We start from the raw sequence: 21,554 nt of genomic DNA, 5'->3' as shown, positions 1-21,554 counted from the left end.
CAGCGGTAAGTACTTGGTCTCGGCGTCGACTAACATCTTGCTGATGTAATAAACCGGGAGCTGTACACCGCTATCCCTCAGTAGTACGGCGCTCGCTGCATGCTCGGATACCGAGAGATACATATACAAGTCTTCTCCTGGTTCTGGGGCTGACAACGTCGGTGCCCGCCCAAGGTAATCCTTTAGATCTTGGAAGGCTCTGTCACACTCCTCGTCCCACTGGAACCCTTTCCACTTCTTCAGAAGTTGGTAAAAGGGTTGGCACCGATCAGCGAACTTGGAAATAAATTGGTTAAGAGTAGCCAGCATACTAGTCAGCTTTTGAACCTCTTTCGGATTGCTCGGCGGTTTGAGACGTTTCACGGCTTCAATTTGATCGGGGCTGACTTCGATCCCCCGTTTAGTAATCAAATACCCCAGGAACTTGCCGGATCCAACCCCGAATGCACACTTATCGGCGTTGAGGCGCAGTTGGTGTCGTCGAAGTATCTCGAATACTTCTTTCAGGTCGTCAATGTGCTGTCCTTCTTGCTTGCTTTTTATCACCATGTCGTCAATGTACACCTCGAAAATCCGTCCAATCTTATCCCTAAACATCCTCGTCATCATTCGTTGATAAGTGGCTCCCGCATTCTTCAAACCGAACGGCATCATGGTATAGTGGTAGTTAGCATCAGGCATTAAGAATGCCGTCTTCTCCTGATCCTCGACGGCTAGGGCAATCTAGTGATAGCCCTAGAAAGTATCAAGCAAACTCATTCTTGGGTGCCCGCATGTAGCGTCCATCAATTGGTCAATTTTCGGCATTGGAAACGGATCCTGATCGGTAAAATCAACATAAACTCTCCACTTAACGCTCTTCTTTCTCACAACCACCGTGTTTACGAGCCATTCCGGAAAGAATGTTTCCCTTATGGCCCCTGCCTCTTTCAGCTTTCCAACTTCCTGTCTGACGGCTTCCACATGCTCCTTAGCCGACCTTCTCGGTCTCTGTTTCTTGGGAGGGCATAGCGGATCCACATTCAGCTTGTGAACTATGAACTCGGGGTCGACACCGGGCACCTCATATGGATTCCATGCAAACACATCCTTGTTTTGTATGAGGAACAGTAGTAGCTGCACCCTTTCCCCATCATTCAAGCCTGCCCCTATCTGAAAACTCCTTTCACTTCTAGGTAAGATCTTTACGCTTACCAAATCCTCGGCAGTGCTGGTCCCTTCCACCTGGGGATGCTGTAATTTCTATTGGGGCGCCTCCTCGACTGATTCCTTCTACTCCATTTGTTTGTTTGCTACGGCTACCAAACACTGTCTGGCCGCTTGCTGATCACCCCTTATTACTGTAATCCCTTCATCAGTTTGGAACTTGACTTTTACGTGCAAGGTGGACGGCACAACCCCCATGTCATGTATCTATGGCCTTCCGAATATTGCCGTGTATGGTGAGAAAGAGGCGACCACTATGAATGTCACCATTACCTCCCTGCCTCCCATGATAACTGGGAGCAAAATCTGCCCTTCTGGAGTCACCATATGCCCGTCAAATCCCATTAAGAGTGTATCATACCTAGACAAGTCCACCTTTTTCAGGCCGAGCCCCCTGTATAGGTCCGGGTACATTACATCTGCGCCACTCCTTTGATCTATCATTATTCTCTTTACTATGAAACCCCTTATTCAAGCTGTGACTATTAAAGCATCGTGGTGGGGCTGAGTAGTACCTTCCAGGTCATCGTCGCCGAACGCTATGGGTTGTCTACTATACCTCGGCTTCTTTCCTGGGGATTGTTCACTCGCGCTTCCTTCTGTTGACACCACGGTCAACACCCCTTTTGCTGTGGGTGCTCTAATTGCCCTCGGTGTAGCGTGGATGACCTCTATCACTCCCAAAGGGGGTGGGAGAGGGTTTCGACGCAGCCGATTTGCCTGCCCGGTCTCCTGATTCCCTGTCTCCACCAGAAACTCTTTCAAATGCCCCGCTTTCACCAACTGTTCCAAGTGATCTTTCAACACCCTACACTGCTCGGTGGTGTGCCCTTTATCCCTATGATAGGAGCAATACAAATTCTGGTTTCTCCTTGATGGGTCGCTTGCCATCCTGTTTGGCCGCTTAAAATATGGCTCATTTTTTATCCTATCAATGATGCAGTGTATGGGCTCTTTGAACGTCGCGTTGACTCCCCCAACCGCCGGGCTGGGCTCTTGAATTCTCAAATCCTTCTTGTGTTTGGGGTTGAAGCCGTTGTTCCAAGGATAACTGATTATCGGCTCCTTCCCTTTGGACTGCAGCTGATCATCTTCTAAGAGCTTGTACTCTTCGATACGCCTCATCAACTGCCTCATATCCTCGGGAGGCTTTAGGGTCAACGATTCTCTCAGCCAAGATTCTTCGGGTAGGCCCATACGAAAGGTGCTTGCCACGATCTTTTCATTACCCCCCCAATCTCGTTATACAACTCCTAGTATCGACTGGCGTAGTTGCGAAGGGTCTCTCCAACCCCCATCTTCATGGATAGTAACGAGTCCACGGGCTGCGGCACCCGGCTGCAAGTTATGAACCGCACTCCGAACTCCTAGATCAGTTCCGAAAATCTATGGATCAAACCCTTCTTCAACCCGTTGAACCACCTCAAAGCAGTGGGGCCAAGCCTCGAGGGGAAAACCTTACACATTAACGTGTCATTATGGGAGTGTAAGGACATCATCTGAATATAGTGACTTACATGTTCCACCGGGTCTGTCTTCCCAGTGTAGGAATTGAATGGTGGGCGTGCGAACCGGCTAGGCATAGGCGCGCTCTCGATATCTCTAAAAAATGGAGACCGGGCAGCTTGACGTAATGCTCGGCTCATGGTATCCATGGCCGCATTACGTGGTCGCTCCGCGTCGGGGGAAGTTGATTCACGGTCCGCATACTCTCGCAAGCGGTCGCGGTGCCTACAAGACCCGGATTGATGAGATCCTACCTCACGGCGATTCCCCACACTTACTGACCTTTACCTTCGTTCTCCCTGGTCCCTTCTCCTGCGTCGGCCCTGTGCTTGCAACTCTAAATCCCTGATCGCCCTGCGCAGGCACTCGAGCTCTCAGTCCCTCCGCTCAAGCTCCTGGTCTCTTCTGTCAAGGCGGCTGCGGCCCGAGGTGTTAGACATTGTCTGGAGGGTTTGGTACGACTCTTCTCCGGGCCCAGACTCTTCTACCTCCTCATGCCTTCTGTCCTCTTGCCTTTTTTGCCTCCTTTCTCGCCATGTAGACCCCCGCGACGACCCTCTAGTGCCGCTCTCTGCATGGCTTCTCTATCCGCTTCCAGACATCTTTATGAGCGTGCCAAGATAGCACCACAGCTACGTAGGAGTTCCCCACAGACGGCGCTAATTGTGCGTTCCAAAATAAGGTTGCTGGGCCTTAGAGGAGTTTGGGCTCACAATCTATTTGTATAGTGGGCTTTTGGATTTCCTACCACGGGTGGCGCTATGCTTGGCAGGCCCATTTCTTGAGTCTCCCCTATTTTCCCACTAACACTCTCCTTTCTTCCTTGGGGATGATTTGTATTACGTTCTCTAGTCTCTTCACTCTGGAATTGCCAACCTCTTCAACTGAATCTTCCCTGCCTATTTATAGCCAAACTTAGTGGAACTGTGATGATTATTCCCCTAGTGGGTGGAAGGAAGGGTCCAATACTATTACCCATAAGTGGGGGTTTAGTTGGGAGTGGGAGGAAAATGGGACTGGCATTGGAACTGGCTCCACCGTTGGATTTGATGCTCGGCAGGGGTGTCCCCTAGGCAATGGAAGGGAGGTCCAATATCGTTTCCCCTAAGTGGATGTTTGGTGACGGGAAGGAGAAAATGATAGCGGCGTTGGGACTAGCCCCGCATGCAAGTTCTGTGCTTGGCAGGGGCACGTCACAGGCTGCTTTGAGCACTCCGAGCTCAAACCCCTCGGATGGCACGTGCGTTACCATGTGTGATCAGTGCGGGGCTCTTATAAGAGATAGTTTTTATGGGCCTTAGGGCTATTGGACTTGATGGGGGGTGAGGCCCGTACAATATATATATATATATATATATATATATATATATATTTATATATAATTTTTTTATTTTAAAAAAGGACTTGAGATATTGGTGAAAGTACCTGAAATCTCATAATAAGTATAGCTAAATGGATAATGCTTTAATAATTTTATTATTCTTAGCTATAATAATAGCTTCAACAATCCATCCTAACCATTTAAAAATATTGACAAGGGAGTAGTATGTTCAAAGAACTCTATACACCCATTTTTTATATCTAATTTTTTTAAAGGCTTGAGATATTAGTGAAAGTACCTGCAATCTCATAATAAATATAAATTTTTTTTTTCTGAGAAGAATAAATATCAAGTTAATATAGCTAATTGGATCCTTCTTTTGTACTTTTTATGATTTCGAGTTATAATAATACCTTCAACAATCCATCATAACCATTTATTTTAATTACCATAATTACAACTAGCGATGGACAAACTGATTATCCCAATATAAATGTTTAGGATTATGCGTGTATCATACTCCAAAAAATATTAGAGGCAATTATGTAAATAGGAAAAATGTTTGAAATATATATATATATATATATATATATTTATATATATATATTGGAATCTCAGTTTAGAATATCTTAGAAAATATATGAAAATATTAGGCTAATAAAATATTAAAATAACAATTATCACAAGATCTCTATCTAAGGTTTTGTGGTATACACAAAAGAAGCTCAACCTCAGTAAAAATTATCTCATGAGATGACTTTATAAGATATTTCTCTCATAGTAGGTGTGAGTCCTACATATTGTCAGAGGGGTGGTCTCATAAACCGTTTCATGAGATAACATCTCCAGTGTTCATAGAGCACCAGAGGAGTGCTGTATTTTTTTCTTGTTTGTTTTATACAACTGAACATTATCTGTGCTGCATATCTATGCAAGGAGGAAATTGGAGGCATTTGGAGAGATTGTAGCATTATGTACAATGGTTTTTGATTTTTTTTCTTCCTATATTAATAAATAAATCTAATATGTATAAGCATATGATGTTACCAAATCTTAATAGTAATAAACAAGTGAAAAAAATGAAGTTTGAAGTTCTTGTTGTGCAAGATACAAGTAGAAGGTTAAAGCTCTTGTTGTGCAAGCACACCTGTATCTGAGCATTAAGCAAGTTTTTTACATACAATCAGCTGGGATTTGAATCCAAGTTCTCATTGTTAAGAGAATCAAGTAATGTCAATGAGTTACAAGACTCTTCACAACCGTTATGCAAGATATAAACACAAAAACACCAAAAGAGTGATTTTTCTTTATGCCAGTTTCATTAACCTTTACTGTACATACATTTATGCCATGCCATATTTACACCACCAGAAATGGTGTTTTAAGGCTGGATACTAAGTTAGACTAGCATCAGCGAAAAGCATGATCATAGCCGTGGTAATGGAAGTTTTTGTAGATGAAGTGAGCCAACAATCTGGAAGTTGCATAGAATAGTACTGCCAGCAAAACCATTGTGGTTCTGGCAACTGCTGAAATTGCACCCTGCTTGGCTGCAGCAGCAATCCCAATTGAAACAATAGAGACAACTTGGAGGATGACTTCAAGTGCATTGAGACCTTTGTATGCAATATTGCAACTTCGGCAGTTCACCACATGGGACCAGTACCTGAAAAAGATTGTGAAAGGATAGTTTTTTTAAACCAATTCTCATATATGAGACACGCAGTACCAAGGACCACCACATAAAAAGATATATATGCATGTATTGACCACATTAGAAACTTACTAAATCTTCTAAAGGGTCTCAAATTACGCAATAATTTTCAGTGTCCTCGGGCCTCGGCTTTTTACAGACAGAGAAAGAAAAGTCTCAAGGTATTATAACATGTTTAACAGTGTAACAAACAGGTTTAGCCGTTTAGCTTCTATGCTTCTACAAAGATCTATCATGCTCTTGTAATATGTTCTCCAAAATGATACTAATTTTCAGATTATCAAAAAATTTAATCCAATTGGAGCTTGAATCCACATTGGTAGTTGTATGAATTACCTATCCATCAGCTGCTCTTTAGGAGGAGTTGGGGGAAGAGCCCCACTGTACTTGCCTCTCCAATCAACTTGACCACCAGCATACTTGTTTAGCCATTTTCTAAATCCAATCACAAGGGCATCTGACTTTGTTGGCACAAAACAAGCTTTATGCCAATTGGCATTGCCTACATCCATTATCTTACGCTCCTGTAGAAAGATCTCAAGAGTCAGATACTACTACTACAATGTGATAATACATTTAAAGAACAGCAGTCACAACCAATTTGTTTTTCTTCCTGCATGAGACTCGACTAAAGACTAAAGCTTTGGTGGGAAAAGAAAGAAAACTACATATCACAGCAGGGTAAATCACAATTTCATAGTGGAAAAATATGTAGGGAGCAATTTCTATCCTATCAAATAAAAAGTTACATTAGAACTGTTGGACATTTACATAATTACATGGAATGAAATTTTTAAAAATTAAACCATCTCTGTGCAGTGTCTAGAAAATAATAATAGTAAAGAACTGTTATTATGCTGCTATTAATAATATATGAAAGAAGATTGAACTGGAAAGTGATTTTGCCAGTTACTAGTGCTGCCTAGTAAATATTTCCAAATTTTAATTTAAAACTTAGTTTTACTAGCAAAAACAAGAAAATTAATAACTAAATTGAAACATTGAAGATCCTACAAAGTTTAACCAATGAAGTATTCATATGTATATATCAGCCTAAAGAAATGATCCATGATGTATTCATTGGGCAAGTGAAGTGGATAAGCAGTAAAAGGAGTAGTGCTATAATCTTCCATGAGTATCCAGTTAGAATAGCAATCTTCATGTAATTGTTCACTTTGCCAATGGGGGTGTCTGGTACCACTAGAAACTTATAGAGTTATAGTTAGCAATTTCCTTTCTTAGGGATAAAATTAATGGTCCGTTTGGATTGAGGGGGAGGGAGGGGGAGTAGAGTAGAGTAGAATTGACAAAAAATTAGTCTATTTTCAGCTAACTCTACTCTACTCCCCTCCGTCCCCCTCAATCTAAACGGGCCCTAAGGGTCTTGCTTATTGGATTAGGAAAGAAAAGTGAGCTAGAAGGAACTCTGATGGTTGTAAAGGTTGGCCTTTAGCAACTCTCCCTCTCTCTCCTGGCCAAATAAGGTTCTAGCAACACTCACTCTATTAATAAAGCTATGAGAGTTCACCTGTGCACTGCACAAGGCTTCTAAGGGTGGGGACCTAATAGAGCATGATGGAGTAAAATATTGTAGGTATCATCTCATTTACCAAAGAAATTCCCTTAATATTGTCAGTATGAGATTTATGCAGTCTATCTTCTGCAGCCCAGGTGGAAGCAAGGGGCAGCTTCAAGCATTTAACCATTTCTCAAGGATAAGTTCCTAGGGGTTATTTGAGTTATGCAGTTAAATTCCTAGGGGTTATTTGAGTTACGCAATTAACCCAAATTATTAAATTAATTTTTATACTAATAAGTTGAGTACACAGTAAATAACAATACTAAATTTACGTGAAAAAAAGGTCAGGGATGTTATCTTCCAAAGGAAAACAGATACTATCTTTTCCCATCCTTTCGCTTTAGCTCAAGTTGTAAAGGGCACGGTAAGGAGGGCTGATTCTTAAGTTCAAATCATTCCCCAAAAAAAAGAAGTACATTCAGTGTTGCTTCTCTTTCACTCTCAAATTACATCTGGAAACCTTGCAGGTTGGATTTATAATTTATTGAGAGTAACATCCTACATTGTTATCTTTTAAAATAGCAGAACCAAGGAATCTGTAGGAAGGTTGACCCACTGATCCTACCAGTAGCTTCGATAGTAACTCGTCAAAAGCAAAGGTAATGTATAATGGAATAAACCATTTACCTAGATAAAAAAGAATAATTTGTAATAACATACAAAGAGATGGGAATCACCTCTATGTGAAGAAGATATAAATCAGAGTCTAGAATCAGGTTTTGTCCCACATGAAACATCCATCGTGGCACGACTTTATCAATCCAAACACCAAAGTTTCTTGGGAAGGTCCATATCAATCTGCTATTCCCTGGACTAACTGGAATACAAATGAAAACTAAAACGAAACTCCGTTGCACTGATGTTTCCTGCATCAACCAAGATTTACATAAACAGAAGTACTAAGGAACAAAAAATGAAATAAATAAATAAAAATTAACCAAAAATTTCGCAAGTTTCATTTGTCATTTATGTAGGAAAGATTAATCAATCTAAGGGATAACCTTTTTGGTTCCCACTGACGATTCAGATCCATTAGCTTGATTCACAGGCTTAGTATACGCATAAAACACACATGGGGGAAGAAATTTGCTATTGCTCCATCCCTGATCTGCTTTGAACCCATTGATGTCTAACTTTTCAATCATCAGTTCAAGCGGTCTGCCCCCCTCTCTATCAGCCTTCACAGTGAAGGCAACTTGGTTTCAGTCATCAGTTAGGACAGCAAAACTTATTAACTGAACTTAAGGATTATTTAAAACTTATCTGTCTTTTGGTCGTTGAGTTTGCATTATTCCATGATGCGCATATGGAACGTGAGCAGGGTCCATAAGATTCTCAATCAATACCTCATATCTGAAATTGCAAAATTGATATATTCCCCATCAGATATTCTAGAGTAAGGAGGTAAGATATAAAGAAAGAGAAGAACCCAAATTACAGGTGCCCAACTTTAGTGATACACTCATTTGAAAACCTTCCATATGATACTTATGCCAAATAAAAATGAAGAAGAATTACAATCAGTCAAGAGGATATGAACTTTCTTATGACATTAGCCTATATAAACTTTGTTATTAATACTTTGTCCTTCAACATTACATGTGCCTAAAAGTTCTGAAACATATGGCAGGAAAAAAGGCCAGATATTGACGAGTAGAAAAAATAGTCTCTATTTTCCAAGATAACAGGTTTTTGTCAGAAGATAGTGGCAGACCATACCCATAAGGAATATCTCTATTTCCCATTGAGTTAGTAAATGAAGGATCATCTATCTCTGGGATGTAGGGGGGTTTTTTCTCCATAAGAATATCTTTGTATTGAGGATCTGAGTTTGGCCAAAACCAAACGATGTTGTTTTGCACAGTACTTGGATAAACAGCTACACATGCTTTCTTGACTGTGTGCACCTGCATAATTATTTGGAAAGGTTAATCACTATTGCATTGGTCAATTGATATTGTATGTGTACAATCCTTTAGCTTCAATTGATGCAAAATCACATTATACAATCCCAAAACCAAATTCCATATGCTATTGTAAATAATTCCCGAATGTTTGACTCTGTTCCTTCTATTTTTACAAGAAAATAAAATATGATAAAACAAAACAGTGACGTAAGAGCAAGCTTTAGAATATCAAAAAAGGCCCCCACACTCCTAGCAGAATTTGAGTAGAACAATTGTCACTATAAAATAAGAATTGAGTGCTACATCAGATCTTAATCCCTCAACAAATGAATGAAAAAATACAAGATGAAGCAGAAAAATATAACTATTAACTAGATATGATTAGATACTTTAACTCTGGTCAAGAACAATTTCATATTTTCTTAATTTATTTCTTTATTTACTTTAATGGAAGGTTGACAAGAAGGCAGAGAGTTAGCCATTAGAAAGAGGGAATGAATGCCACATTTTATCCTGAAAAAGGATAAGTGGATCACTGAACTTATATTCACATTAGGTCTAATTGTACATGGCTGCAGGTGAAGCTGCAAAGGAAGCACTGTGGTTGCAGGGGCTTGTTGAAGAAATTGGTTTGAACCAAGGAGGATTTCAGTTGCATTGTGACAGTTAGAGTGCCATTAACTTGGTCAAAGCCCGAGAGCGAGTAGGACATAGTCTTTTGGGCTTCCCAGAGTCTGAGGCTTCCCAGAGTCATCTTCCTAACAGTAAAGTGTAAAACATGGCCTAGTTTTCAGTGAATAAGCTTGTTTGTGTTATGATGAGAAAAAGCTACAATAAAATCATTTCTGTTATGCAAACAATACAAAGATCCAATCTCAAAATTTCTTCTTTACTTTACTGATTGTTCTGTGTTGTGATGAGAGGCATAAGCAAAGCATTGAAATTTGGAATCTTGTCCAGCTTAATATTGAATGAAATGTAACAGATACTAAGTTTATCACTCATATGAGACAAGAATCCTATCCAAATATATTTATATTTAAGGAATCAGAACCATGCATAAGCATTTGCAAAATGTTGATCCCAAGTTCTTAACACAGGAGATTTCAATTCAAGAGATTTTACCGGAGGGCCTTCACGAGGTGCTTGAGGGATGAGCTTGCAGTCACCAGAACCATTAAAACACCAACCATGGTACACACACTGCAACCTACCCCACTGATCAATCCTCCCTTCAGACAATGGGGCCAACCTATGAGGACAACTATCATCAAACACTTTCCAAACTTCCTCATTCCTATCCCACCACACAACCACATCAAGACCTATCACTTTTTTAGCATGTGGCCTCCTCTTGTCCAGGTCACAGACTGGCATAACTGGGTACCATTGTGAATACCAATCAAATTTCTCACCTTGGCTGTGAGTTTCAAGCGCTGGCTCAGGTGGGTTTGTGGGTTCTGTTGAAACCGTGGATGATATGGTGGTAAAAGCCTTGAATTTTGATTGTTTTTTGTGGACTAACGAGAAAGATGAACTGGGAATTGGATTGAAATTAAAATTCAAGAACACGGGCCTTCTGAATTGGGTTTTATGAAGTGTGGTATTTATGTGAAGTGAAGGAAAAGAGGAAGCTCTCAGAGCTTCCATGGCTGCTTCTTTCACTGCTCTAACTAAAGAAAAGTGAGAAACACTTGAGGCTGTTCAAAACTTTATTATGGTGGAAGTTTGTGACTGTACTTGAGGCTCTGAATTGTTGAGAAATAAAAAAAGTAGAAAACTTTGTTTAGAAATGGTAGTAGCCAGTAGGTTTTGAATTATTTGTGTTGATATTTAAGTAGATATAGTAATGTGAAAAGTGAATGTGTGGCTGTGGCTCACTGGCTCTGCTTGTGGTTTTGGAACCGATGAATCGACAGCCATGCTCTCCGTGGGGAGAGGATGGCCAGTCTGTATCCTCGCTCAAAGTTTCAAGCCTCTGCACACGTGGATTTGGCACTTTGCTTGTCAGGGCATTTAAGGAGATTTGAAACGTGTTTCACCTTCAGTTCGTACAAACAAAAGTTACAAATCTATACAATTTTTTTAAAATTTTATTAAAAAATTAAAATAAATGCATTTGCAATTATTTAATAGTTTGATATAAATGTAAAATTTAGATGCATTAAGCATCCACAGTAGTGGAGCTAAAATTTTAGCAATTTAGCTCCACAAAAAGTTACTTTATTTATTTTACCTATTCACTTTACAAAACATGCTACAGCAGTGGATCTATTTTAGCTTTCAACACAATAAAATAACATAAACATTACAATAAAATAATATTTCTACTACAATAAAATAATACATCTCACCAAACAAAAAAAACACCACAACCGATCCACCACCACTGCCAACCAACCAAGATCAACCGCACACAACCGTCCAACAAAAACTAACAAGCCAACAACCACCCACAACCACTACCAAAAATCCAAATTAGCCAAAAATCACTACACAAATTACAAAGAAACCCACACCAACAAACCCACACAAATCACAGAGAAAAACCACCCCACCAACACAGCCATAGAGAAACCCACGAACAGGTCGGCGGTGAGACGGACTGGGCGAGATGGGTCGGCGGCGTGGGACAGTGACGTGGGCGATGAGAATGAGGATCGGCGGCGAAATGGAGGACTGGGCAAGATGGGTCGGCGATGAAGGTCGACGATCCAGAACTTATCGGCGGCGAGGCTTAACGATCCAGAACTTATCGGCGGCGAGGCTCGACGATCCAGACCTTATCGGCGGTGAGGCTCGACGATCTAGACCTTATCGGCGGCGAAGCTCGCCGATTTAGACCTTATCGGTGGCGAAGCTCAGCGATTCAGCAAGAATCGGCGGCGAAGCTCGACGATTCAGCAAGAATCGGCGGCGAAGCTCGACGATTCAACAAGAATTGGCAGCGAAGCAGAAAGTAGATGAGGGAGAGAAAAAAAAAAAAAAGAGAAGGAAAAACGATGAAAGAAGAGAAGCCAGAGAACGAAAAAGAAAGAAGAAAAAATATTTTTTAAAGAATAGAAGAGAGAGAAATTTAATAAAATAATATATTTATTTTTACCTTTGAGCTACAGTACACATCTATCTTTAGATGTGTACTGTAGCTGGAAGCAAAATTTTTTTTGCTATAGCTCCACTGCTGGAGCACACTTTTTATGGTTAAGAAGCTAAAATATAGCAATATAGCAATATGCCACCACTGCCTAAATGGAAAGAGTGTCATATGTATAGTTTTTAGACCCTTGTAAAACACAAGTTGATTAACCTAATTAATTAATCAAGTGAATACTTGAGTTTATTATTCAGATCTAGGATGAAACAAATAAATCATATCATTGACAAATATGAAAAATAAATAACACAATGGTATGATGACCCAGGAAAACCAAGCCGGTAAAAAATCTGGGGAGGATTTAACCTAACTATTTTCAAGGTAAAAAAGCAAATCCACTATGAAAGAATTGAAATTTGTACAATAGAACTTAGACCACTAACATTCTATTGCTACCTCGAGTAGAAAACTTATTACTACGACCCATGATAGTTTCGAGTTTACGGACTATTTCTTTCTTGGATTCCCAGCAAGCACAAGCATTCCCGCTTGTATATCTTTAAGTTCTTGAATTTGCAACTAAATTGATCACCAAGCTCTTGACATCAATCTAGATCTTGATAACCCTAAGTGTATGTGAAGGAAAACACCTCTAGATCTCACAAAAGATTCACACACAAAGCATAAGGAGCAATCCTAAAGCGTGGCTAGGGTTTTCCCTTTTATACTTAAGACAAAATATAAAACCCTACACGTAGACAAGCTTGGATTGAGTTGGAAAATTCTGCAGAAAAACAATCTGCACGAGCTTTGATTGATCGAGTGTAATTTTCGATCGATCGAGTAAGGCAGATTTACATGGTAAATCCTGCAGTACATTCGATTCCAACTTTACATTTAAACATACTTTGAGCAAGACTAAAATAAAGATAAACGTTTTGATCATGGTTTGCTAACATTACAAATTGAAGTTCTAATACATTTAAACCTAAAGTCTTAGAACCCAACATCATATAATGTGCCATTTGACAGAATATTATGCTTTCCCACATAAGGTTTATGCTTTTACATATATATTGATTGATTTAAAACATGTTTCACTTTCAATACGTACAAACTACAAACTGTCATGTTATTTGATAGAGTAGTTAAATCTTAAAGATAGAATTTAAAGGTGTAATAGATAGAATTTTGTTTTTGTTGGAGGATTTTTTTTTTCAATTACATATGAGAATTCAGAATAGCCACGTTGAATTTTATTTTCAATAAATATTCATTCTTCATTCATTTTTTCCTTATTTCCATTTTATATAATCACTTTTTTAAAATACCCGCATCACTCACACTAATTGAAGAAGTGAAAACTAAGAAATGAAAAAAATGAGCAAAAAGTCTATTTTTTTCCTCAAAATAAGAAAATGGGAAGGGGAATCAAACCATAGTTCTCCTTATTGGGAGATAATTAGGTAATGTCATTGAACTACAAGAATTCTTGGTGAATATTAAGCAAGTTATAAACACATAAACACCAGAAATGTGCTATTTTTCTTTATGCAAGTTTCATTGACCTTTACTGTACACACATTTATGCAGAAGCCATATTGAAACCATTGAATATGGTGTTTTAAGGATGGACAGTAAGTTAGACCATCAGTGAAAAGCATGATCGTAGTCTTGGTAATGGAAGTTTCTGTAGATGGAGCGAGCCAACCATCTTGAAGATGCATAGAATAGTACTGACATCAAAACCATCGTGGTTCTGGCAGCTGCTGAGATTGTACTCTGCTTGGCTGCAGCAACAATAGCAATTGAAGCAACAGAAACTACTCGGAGGACAACTTCAAGTGCACTGAAACCTTTGTATGCTGCACTGCAACTAGTGCAGTTCACCACATGGGACCAGTACCTGAAAAAGATTGTGAAAGATAATTTCTATGAATCAATTCTCATAAATGAGACAAGTGGTGAACATGTGTGTATTGTTCAGATTAGGAATTTCCTAAATCTTCTAAAAGGTCTCAAATTAGGCCATATCTTCCAGTGTCCTTGGCTTTCCACAGACAGAAAAAGAAGTCTCAAGGTATTATGACAATTTCCACTGTTTAAGCCGTTGATGTAAGTAAAGTTTGTACATGATATCTTGCCGATAACAAGAAACAGGTTTAGCTATTTATTATATGCATTTACAACTGTATAATGTTCTAAAAAATGATACTATGTCTAGATAATAAAAAGAAGTATCAAATTCTAGCTTGAATCCACATTGGTAGTTGTATGAATTACCTGTCCATCAGCTGCTCTCTAGGAGGAGTTGGGGGAAGAACTCCACTGTACTCGCCTCTCCAATCAACTTGACCACCAGCATACTTGTTTAGCCATTTTCTAAATCCAATCACAAAGGCATAAGATTTTGTTGGCACAAAACAAGCTTTCTGCCAATTGGCAGAACCAACATCCATTATCTTATGCTCCTATAGAAAGAATTCAGGAGTCAGAAGCAACTACTAAAATCTATGTGACATAATACATTTAAAGAACAACAGTCACAGCTAATTTGCTTCTCTTCCTACAGGAGACTGGACTAACGACTAGGGCTTTGGTTTAAAAAAAAAAAAAACACTAAACTACACATCACAGCCGGGTAAATCTTAGTGAGCAATTTCTACCTTATCATATAAAAAGTTAAATTTCAGAAAAAAAATAAAAATAAAAATTTGTATTAGATTAATCGTTAGACATTTACATGGAAAGAAAGTTCTAAAAAATTGAACCATCTCTGTGCAGTGTTTATAAAATAATAATAGTAAGCAATAATCTATGAAACAAGATAGAACTGGAAAGTGATTTTGTCAGCTACTAGTGCTGCCTAGTAAATAATAATATTTCCAAATTCTAATTCTAATTTTAGTTAATGTAATAGAAAAATCAAGAAAAATAATAATTAAATCGAAACATTGAAGATCCTACATATTTTAATCAATGAAGTATCATCATATGTAGACATATGAAAGAAATACAGGATACATGGTTGTTGTTCAGTGTCGTTTCTCTTTCACTCTCAAATTACATTTGGAAACCTTACAAGTTGGGTTTGTAAAATATTGAGAATAATTATCTTTTAAAATAGCAGAACCCATGAATCTGTAGTAAGGTTGATCTGGTGAACCTATACCGGTAACTTCGATAGTAACTCATCAAAAGCAAAAGTGATTTATAATGGAATAAACCAGCTACCTAAATTGAAAAAAGAAAAAAAGAAAAGAAAAGAAACTTGCAATAACATACAAAGAGATGGGAGTCACCTCAATGTGTAGAAGATATAAATCAGAATCTATAACCAGGTTTTGTTCCATATGAAATATCCATCGTGGCACAACTTTATTAATCCAATGACCATAGTTTCTTGGGAAGCTTCATATCAATCTGCTACTCCCTGGGCTAACTGGAATGCAAATTTTTTTTTTTAAAATTTCCTTCTGCACAGATGTATCCTGCATCAACCAAGATTTACATACATAGAAGTACTAATTAAGGAACGAAAAATGAAATACATAAATAAGAATTTACCAAAAATTTTGTTTATCATGTATGTATAAAAGATTAACCAATCTAATAGATAACCTTTCTGGTCCCAGCTGATGATTCAGATCCATTAGCTTGATCCTCAGGCTTAAGAGATGCATAAACCAGGTATGGGGCAATAAATGTGCATCTGCTCCATTCCTGAACTGAACTATATTGAACCCATTGACGTCCAACTTTTCAATCATAAATTCAATCGGTGTGCCCCCCTCTCTATCAGCCTTCACTGTGAAGGTAACTTGGTTTCAGTCATAAATAAAGACATCAAAACTTTTTGGCAGAACATAAGGATTATTCAAAACTTAACTGTTTTTGGATGGTAGAATTTCCATTACTCCGTAATGTGCATAAGGAACATGAGCAGGATCCATAAGATTCTCAATCAATACATCATATCTGAATTTGTAAAAAATCAATATATTCCCAATCAGATCTGCTAAAGAGAAAGGAGGTAAGATATAAAAAGAAAAAGAAAAGAAAAGCATAACCCAAATTCAGGTGCCCTACTTTTAGTGATACACACATTTGAAAACCTTCCATATGATATTTATGCCAAATAAAAAGAAAGAAGAAACCATTTACAATCAATCAAAAAGATATGAACTTTCTTATGACATTTGCCAAAATGAAATTATAAAATATTAATACTTTGTCCTTCAGCATTACAGGTGCCTAAAAGTTATATAACATATAACAGGAACAAAGGGCAGATGTGGTTTCATATGTGGAAAAAATATAATCTATATTTTCCAAGATAACAGGTTTTTGTCAGAAGAGAAGTTATTGGCAGACCATACCCATAAGAAATATCTCTATTTCCCATTAAGTTAGTAAACGAAGGATCATCTATTTCTGGAATGTAGGGGGGTTTCTTTTCCACAAGAAGATCCGAGTTTGGCCAAAACCAAACTATGTTGTTCTGCACAGTACTTGGATAAACAGCTACACATGCTTTCTTGGCTGCATGCACCTGCATAATTATTTGGAAAGGTTATTCATCAATTGCATTGGCTAATTGATATCGCACATGTACAATCCTTTAGCTTCAATTGATGCCAAATTACATCATTCAATCCCAAAACCAAATTCCATTTGCTATTGTTCAAAGTTCCTGCTAAAACATTGGCATACCATGTTCCTTCTATTTATACAAGAAAATAAAATAGGATAAAACAAAACAATGATTTTAGAGAGAGCTTTAGAATGTCAAAAAAGGGCCACACATGCCAAGTAGCAATTGAGTAGAACAGACTACAGAACAAGAATTGAGTGCTAGATATCTTTATCCCTCACAAACATTCAACAAATGGATAAAAGTATACAAGATGAAGCAGAAAAATATACCGATCAACCAGATATCACTACAAAATGGAAAGTTGATATAATCATATAATCATATATGATTATATCCTTTTACTCTGGTGAAGCACAATTTTTTTCCCCTTAAATTATTCATTTACTTTAATGGAAAGTTGATAAGAAGGCTGAGAGTTAGCCATTAGATAGAGGATATGAATGTCACATTTATTTTTGACTTAGTGTAAGTAAATAACTAGGCTTATATTACATTGAATTAAGCTTGTTTGTGTTATGCTTGAGGTCATATAAATGAGGAAAATCTACATGCAAATATAATTATTTCTATTATGCAAACAATAATTTGATAGTTAAAGTAAGAGAAGGAAATTTGAACCTTGGATGTCTTGGAAACACTAAGAGGTGCCAACCAATTGAGCTAAATGGGTCTTGGCCAATTAAGCAAACAAGAAAGCTCCAATCTCAAAGTTTCTTCTTTACTTCCCTGATTGTTCTTTGGAGGGAATAAGAGGTATTGGCAAGTAGGGGCGGAGCCAGAAATTTTTGTTTGGGGGCCATAGGATCATAGGATCACCCTAACTTGGAAATAAAATTAATTATCATATGTAAATTTTATAAATTTTATGATTTTTTTATCCTTAAAAAATATTTTTAGGCTCAACATAATTACACCTTGAACAAAATTTAGCAACAAACTTGGTTGTAGATTAAGACTACAACTCAACTCAATATATTTTTATTGGATGTGAATTTTGGCAAATCCATAATTTTTCTTCTTAAATTCTCCATACTTGCAAAATTTCAAAAAGATGAAATATCAATAGTTATGTCATTACTCAAATTTTCAAATTTTGAATTTTTGTTGTCTAAAATTATACATAAAAAATAAGTTTATAGATTAAATAGTAAATAACTTCTGATTGACATGAAATTTGACATATGTTTTAAGAACATAAAGAACATACAATTTAACATTTAAATTTTCAAAATATGTAACCATATTAATTTATTTAGTGAGAGTTGTAGCCTTAGGCTATAGCTTAGTTTGTAGTCAAATTTTTCTTTAAACTTTGATCCCTTAACAATATATTAGGACCTTACAAACAAAAGACAAAGCCCAAGAAAATCTTTAGAGAACTAAAATTTTGAAAAAGATGTAATTTACACATCGATAATGAGACTATCATGCAATGATTTCAAAAATAAGAAAATTCAAAAAGGAAATTATAAGACTTTATGTCTTTGTGTGTGTATGTGTTTTATTTTTTATTTTTTATGGCCAATATATGATTTTTTAAAATTAAATTTTGTATAATTTAAGTTTCTTAATAATTACCTTCAAAAATATTCTTGGAGTCGTCACTGCCCTGCTGGCAAAGCATCGAAATTTGGAATCCTGTTATAGCCTAACATTGTATAAAATGTTACATATACCAAATTTTCCATTCATATGTGACAAGAATCCTATCCAAATATATTAAAGGCATGCCAACACATGCAAAAGCATTTGCAAAATGTTGATCGATCAACATTTTTACCTTAATTAGGACCATTAGGAGGTGCTTGAGGGATGAACTTGCAGTTACCAGAACCATTAAAACACCAACCATGGTACGCACACTGCAACCTGCCCCACTGATCAATTCTCCCATCAGACAATGGAGCCAACCTATGAGGACACCTATCATCAAACACTTTCCAAGTTTCCTCATTCCTATCCCACCACACAACCACATCAAGACCTGTCACCTTTTTAGCATGTGGCCTCCTCTTGTCCAGGTCACAGATTGGCATAACAGGGCACCATTGTGAATACCAATCAAATTTCTCACCTTGACTGTGAGTTTCAAACACTGGCTCAGGTGGGTTTGTGGGTTCTGTTGAAACCTTGGATGATATGGTGTTAAAAACCTTGAATTTCGATTGTTTTCTGTGGACTAATGAGAAAGTTAAACTGGGTATTTGATTGAAATGAAAATTTAAGAACATGGGCTTTCTCAATTTGGTTTTATCAAGTGTCGTTCGGATGTGAAAAGAAGGAACAGAGGAAGCTCCCAGAGCTTCCATGGCTACTTCTTTCACAGCTCAAACTAAAGAAAAGTGAGAAAGGCTGTTCAAAACTTTATTAGAATGGTGGACTGAACTTGAGGCCTGAATTGTTGAATATAAAAAGATGAAAAATTTATTAGAATATTTCTAGCTATTGATTTATTTGCGTCTGATAATCAGGTAGATAAAAATGGTAGGAATATGTGAACGTGTAGCTCGCTGGCCCTATATGTAGTTTTGAAACTGAATCAACAGCAAGCCGTCGCTAGGAATTTTTATTTTATATCACGAGAACAACCTTAATCAAGAAATGGCGGTGGGTACAACAAACCGCCATGCACAAAAAGCATGTATTATTTCCGTCGTGCATTAATGTGGGTCCACCTCCATGTGATAGGGAGATAATTGAACTGGATGAATGTAATAACCCTCCTCAGCTCCTCAGATAGGGGTGAGTGTCAGTGGGGTGTTGTATTGCATCTGCAGGAGGAGAAAGTATACCTTGCAGCAAGTATATACAGCATATCTCGTAGTTGGGTCACACAGGGGCAGAGCCAGATGGGAGCGAGGGGGTCACCTTGCCCCTATATAAAAAGTCCATTATATATGCTTGAGTATGCTCCTAATATAAAATAGAAAAACAAAGAAACTTTTTCTCTAAACAGTATTTTCACAATACTCTTATTTTTAGTTGAGATGGATTTTAGAACAATTTTATTTTATTTTATTCTGATCAACAATGTACTAACACCTCAATTTATTGTAAAAATATTATGAGATTTTGTGGTGTTAATAAAACAACTCCTCTCACTTCAAATACTTGACACAAAATATTCACTCTTCTTCTTCTTCTTTTTTTATTTATTTATTTATTTATTTTTTAATTTTTTTTTTCAAATTGGAAAAGAATTTGCTGCAAATTAAGTTGCGGCAACTCCTGCAAAAATGCACACATGTCAATACCTTAAATAAACACCTATCTAAACTTATATTTAAATGAAAACTTCTTTCTTAAGATTGAATTTTTTACTAAATGACCACTTGATATATGTGCATTTTGCAAGAGTTTTTACAACTTAGTTTGCAGCAAATCCTTACTCTTTTCCTTCTTTTCATTTCAAAGTTCAGCTCGTGGAACTAAAATTTCACAAAAAAAAAAAAAAGTCTTGTATGGTACTAAAGCATTAAAATGTCCATTACTTTTTTCTCCTTCATCTCTTGCATTTTCATAGTTTCAAAATTTGTGTTCCTACCATAAATCCAAAATTTTAAATTATTAGAAGAATAGATAAAAGTTGAAATTTAATTTGAGGAATCGAATTAGATCTCTAAACTTTTTGTATATAGATTAATTTCTTACTTTGATGATTGAGCTTCAGTAACTATAAATTAGATGTTTTACAATTGTTTAATTTTAATTGATTTTGTATGACAATTACTGTTTATTTATAATTTTATTATTAATATCAATTAATGATTTTAGGTTTTTTTTTATTGTCTTTTGATCTCCCCCCCCCTCCCCCCGGGAATTAAAATCCTGGCTCCACCACTGGTTACGCACATAGGTGGAGTCTACTTGCTGTGAGAGAGATACTATATATACCCACTACAAGGTATAATTTTGGAACGTGAAAAATCTTATTACACGCACATTATTACACTATTCATTTTTAAAAAAATCGTGTTTTAAAATTTAAAATTGTGAAAAAAACACGATTTAATAATTTTAACTGAAATCATGTTTTAAAAACACAATTTTAGTTCATGTGACAGTGTTTATATAGTGAATGTTTAATAAAGAGTTTGTATATGGTAAATGTGTAATAAGTAGTATGTGACTATTATTGGAATGCAATATTGTTGGATCTTGATGGTTGTCTCAGGAGAGGTTACATTTTTTTTTAAGATCATAATATTAAAAGAGATCAACCATACAAATATCCACATGGGGTTATATCAAAAGATACAAAATTCTGATGTAGTTTAGTTCCCTTTATCGTCAGTGCATCAACACACTATTAGCCTATCTAAAGCAATGCCTAACTATTGATTGGAAGATTCTAAGAGAATATTCTAATGCTCCGCCAAAGGTCCTGAAATGAATTGAACACAAAATTGTTTTTTTTTTTGTAACCAGAGGTTCCAAATGCCAAAATGAAAAAAGGTTCCCCAATGAATTGGGTTTTATGAAGTGTGGTATACGTACATGTGAAGTGAAGGAAAAGAGGAAGCTTTCAGAACTTACATGGCTGCTTCTTTCACAGCTCAAAACTAAAGAA

At 37.1% G+C, this 21,554-nt stretch overlaps 2 protein-coding genes and 1 pseudogene across 2 annotated transcripts; all 3 read right to left on the bottom strand.

Moving 5' to 3' along the window:
- Positions 1 to 1,677: 1,677 nt before the first annotated feature.
- LOC142606470 (uncharacterized) lies at positions 1,678 to 2,403 on the bottom strand. Its single transcript, XM_075777814.1, has one exon. The coding sequence runs from the start codon at positions 2,401 to 2,403 to the stop codon at positions 1,678 to 1,680; it is 726 nt and encodes a 241-aa protein (XP_075633929.1).
- A 2,673-nt stretch (positions 2,404 to 5,076) lies between these two features.
- On the bottom strand, positions 5,077 to 11,156 carry LOC142608140 (protochlorophyllide-dependent translocon component 52, chloroplastic-like). Its single transcript, XM_075779849.1, has 7 exons — positions 10,359 to 11,156; positions 9,046 to 9,233; positions 8,590 to 8,679; positions 8,328 to 8,511; positions 8,004 to 8,192; positions 6,084 to 6,271; positions 5,077 to 5,699 (listed from the first exon to the last, which is right to left on the bottom strand). Exons 1-7 carry the CDS (start codon positions 10,881 to 10,883, stop codon positions 5,444 to 5,446), a joined length of 1,620 nt encoding a protein of 539 aa, XP_075635964.1. The 5' UTR covers positions 10,884 to 11,156; the 3' UTR covers positions 5,077 to 5,443.
- Positions 11,157 to 13,977: 2,821 nt separating this feature from the next.
- On the bottom strand, positions 13,978 to 19,293 carry LOC142606469 (protochlorophyllide-dependent translocon component 52, chloroplastic-like; annotated as a pseudogene).
- Positions 19,294 to 21,554: the final 2,261 nt, after the last annotated feature.

Source organism: Castanea sativa, chromosome 8, assembly GCF_040712315.1.
Source record: "Castanea sativa cultivar Marrone di Chiusa Pesio chromosome 8, ASM4071231v1".
Classification (NCBI taxonomy): domain Eukaryota; kingdom Viridiplantae; phylum Streptophyta; class Magnoliopsida; order Fagales; family Fagaceae; genus Castanea; species Castanea sativa.
Note: the sequence above shows the minus strand (reverse complement) of the source record. Positions and strands in the feature narration are given on the sequence as shown.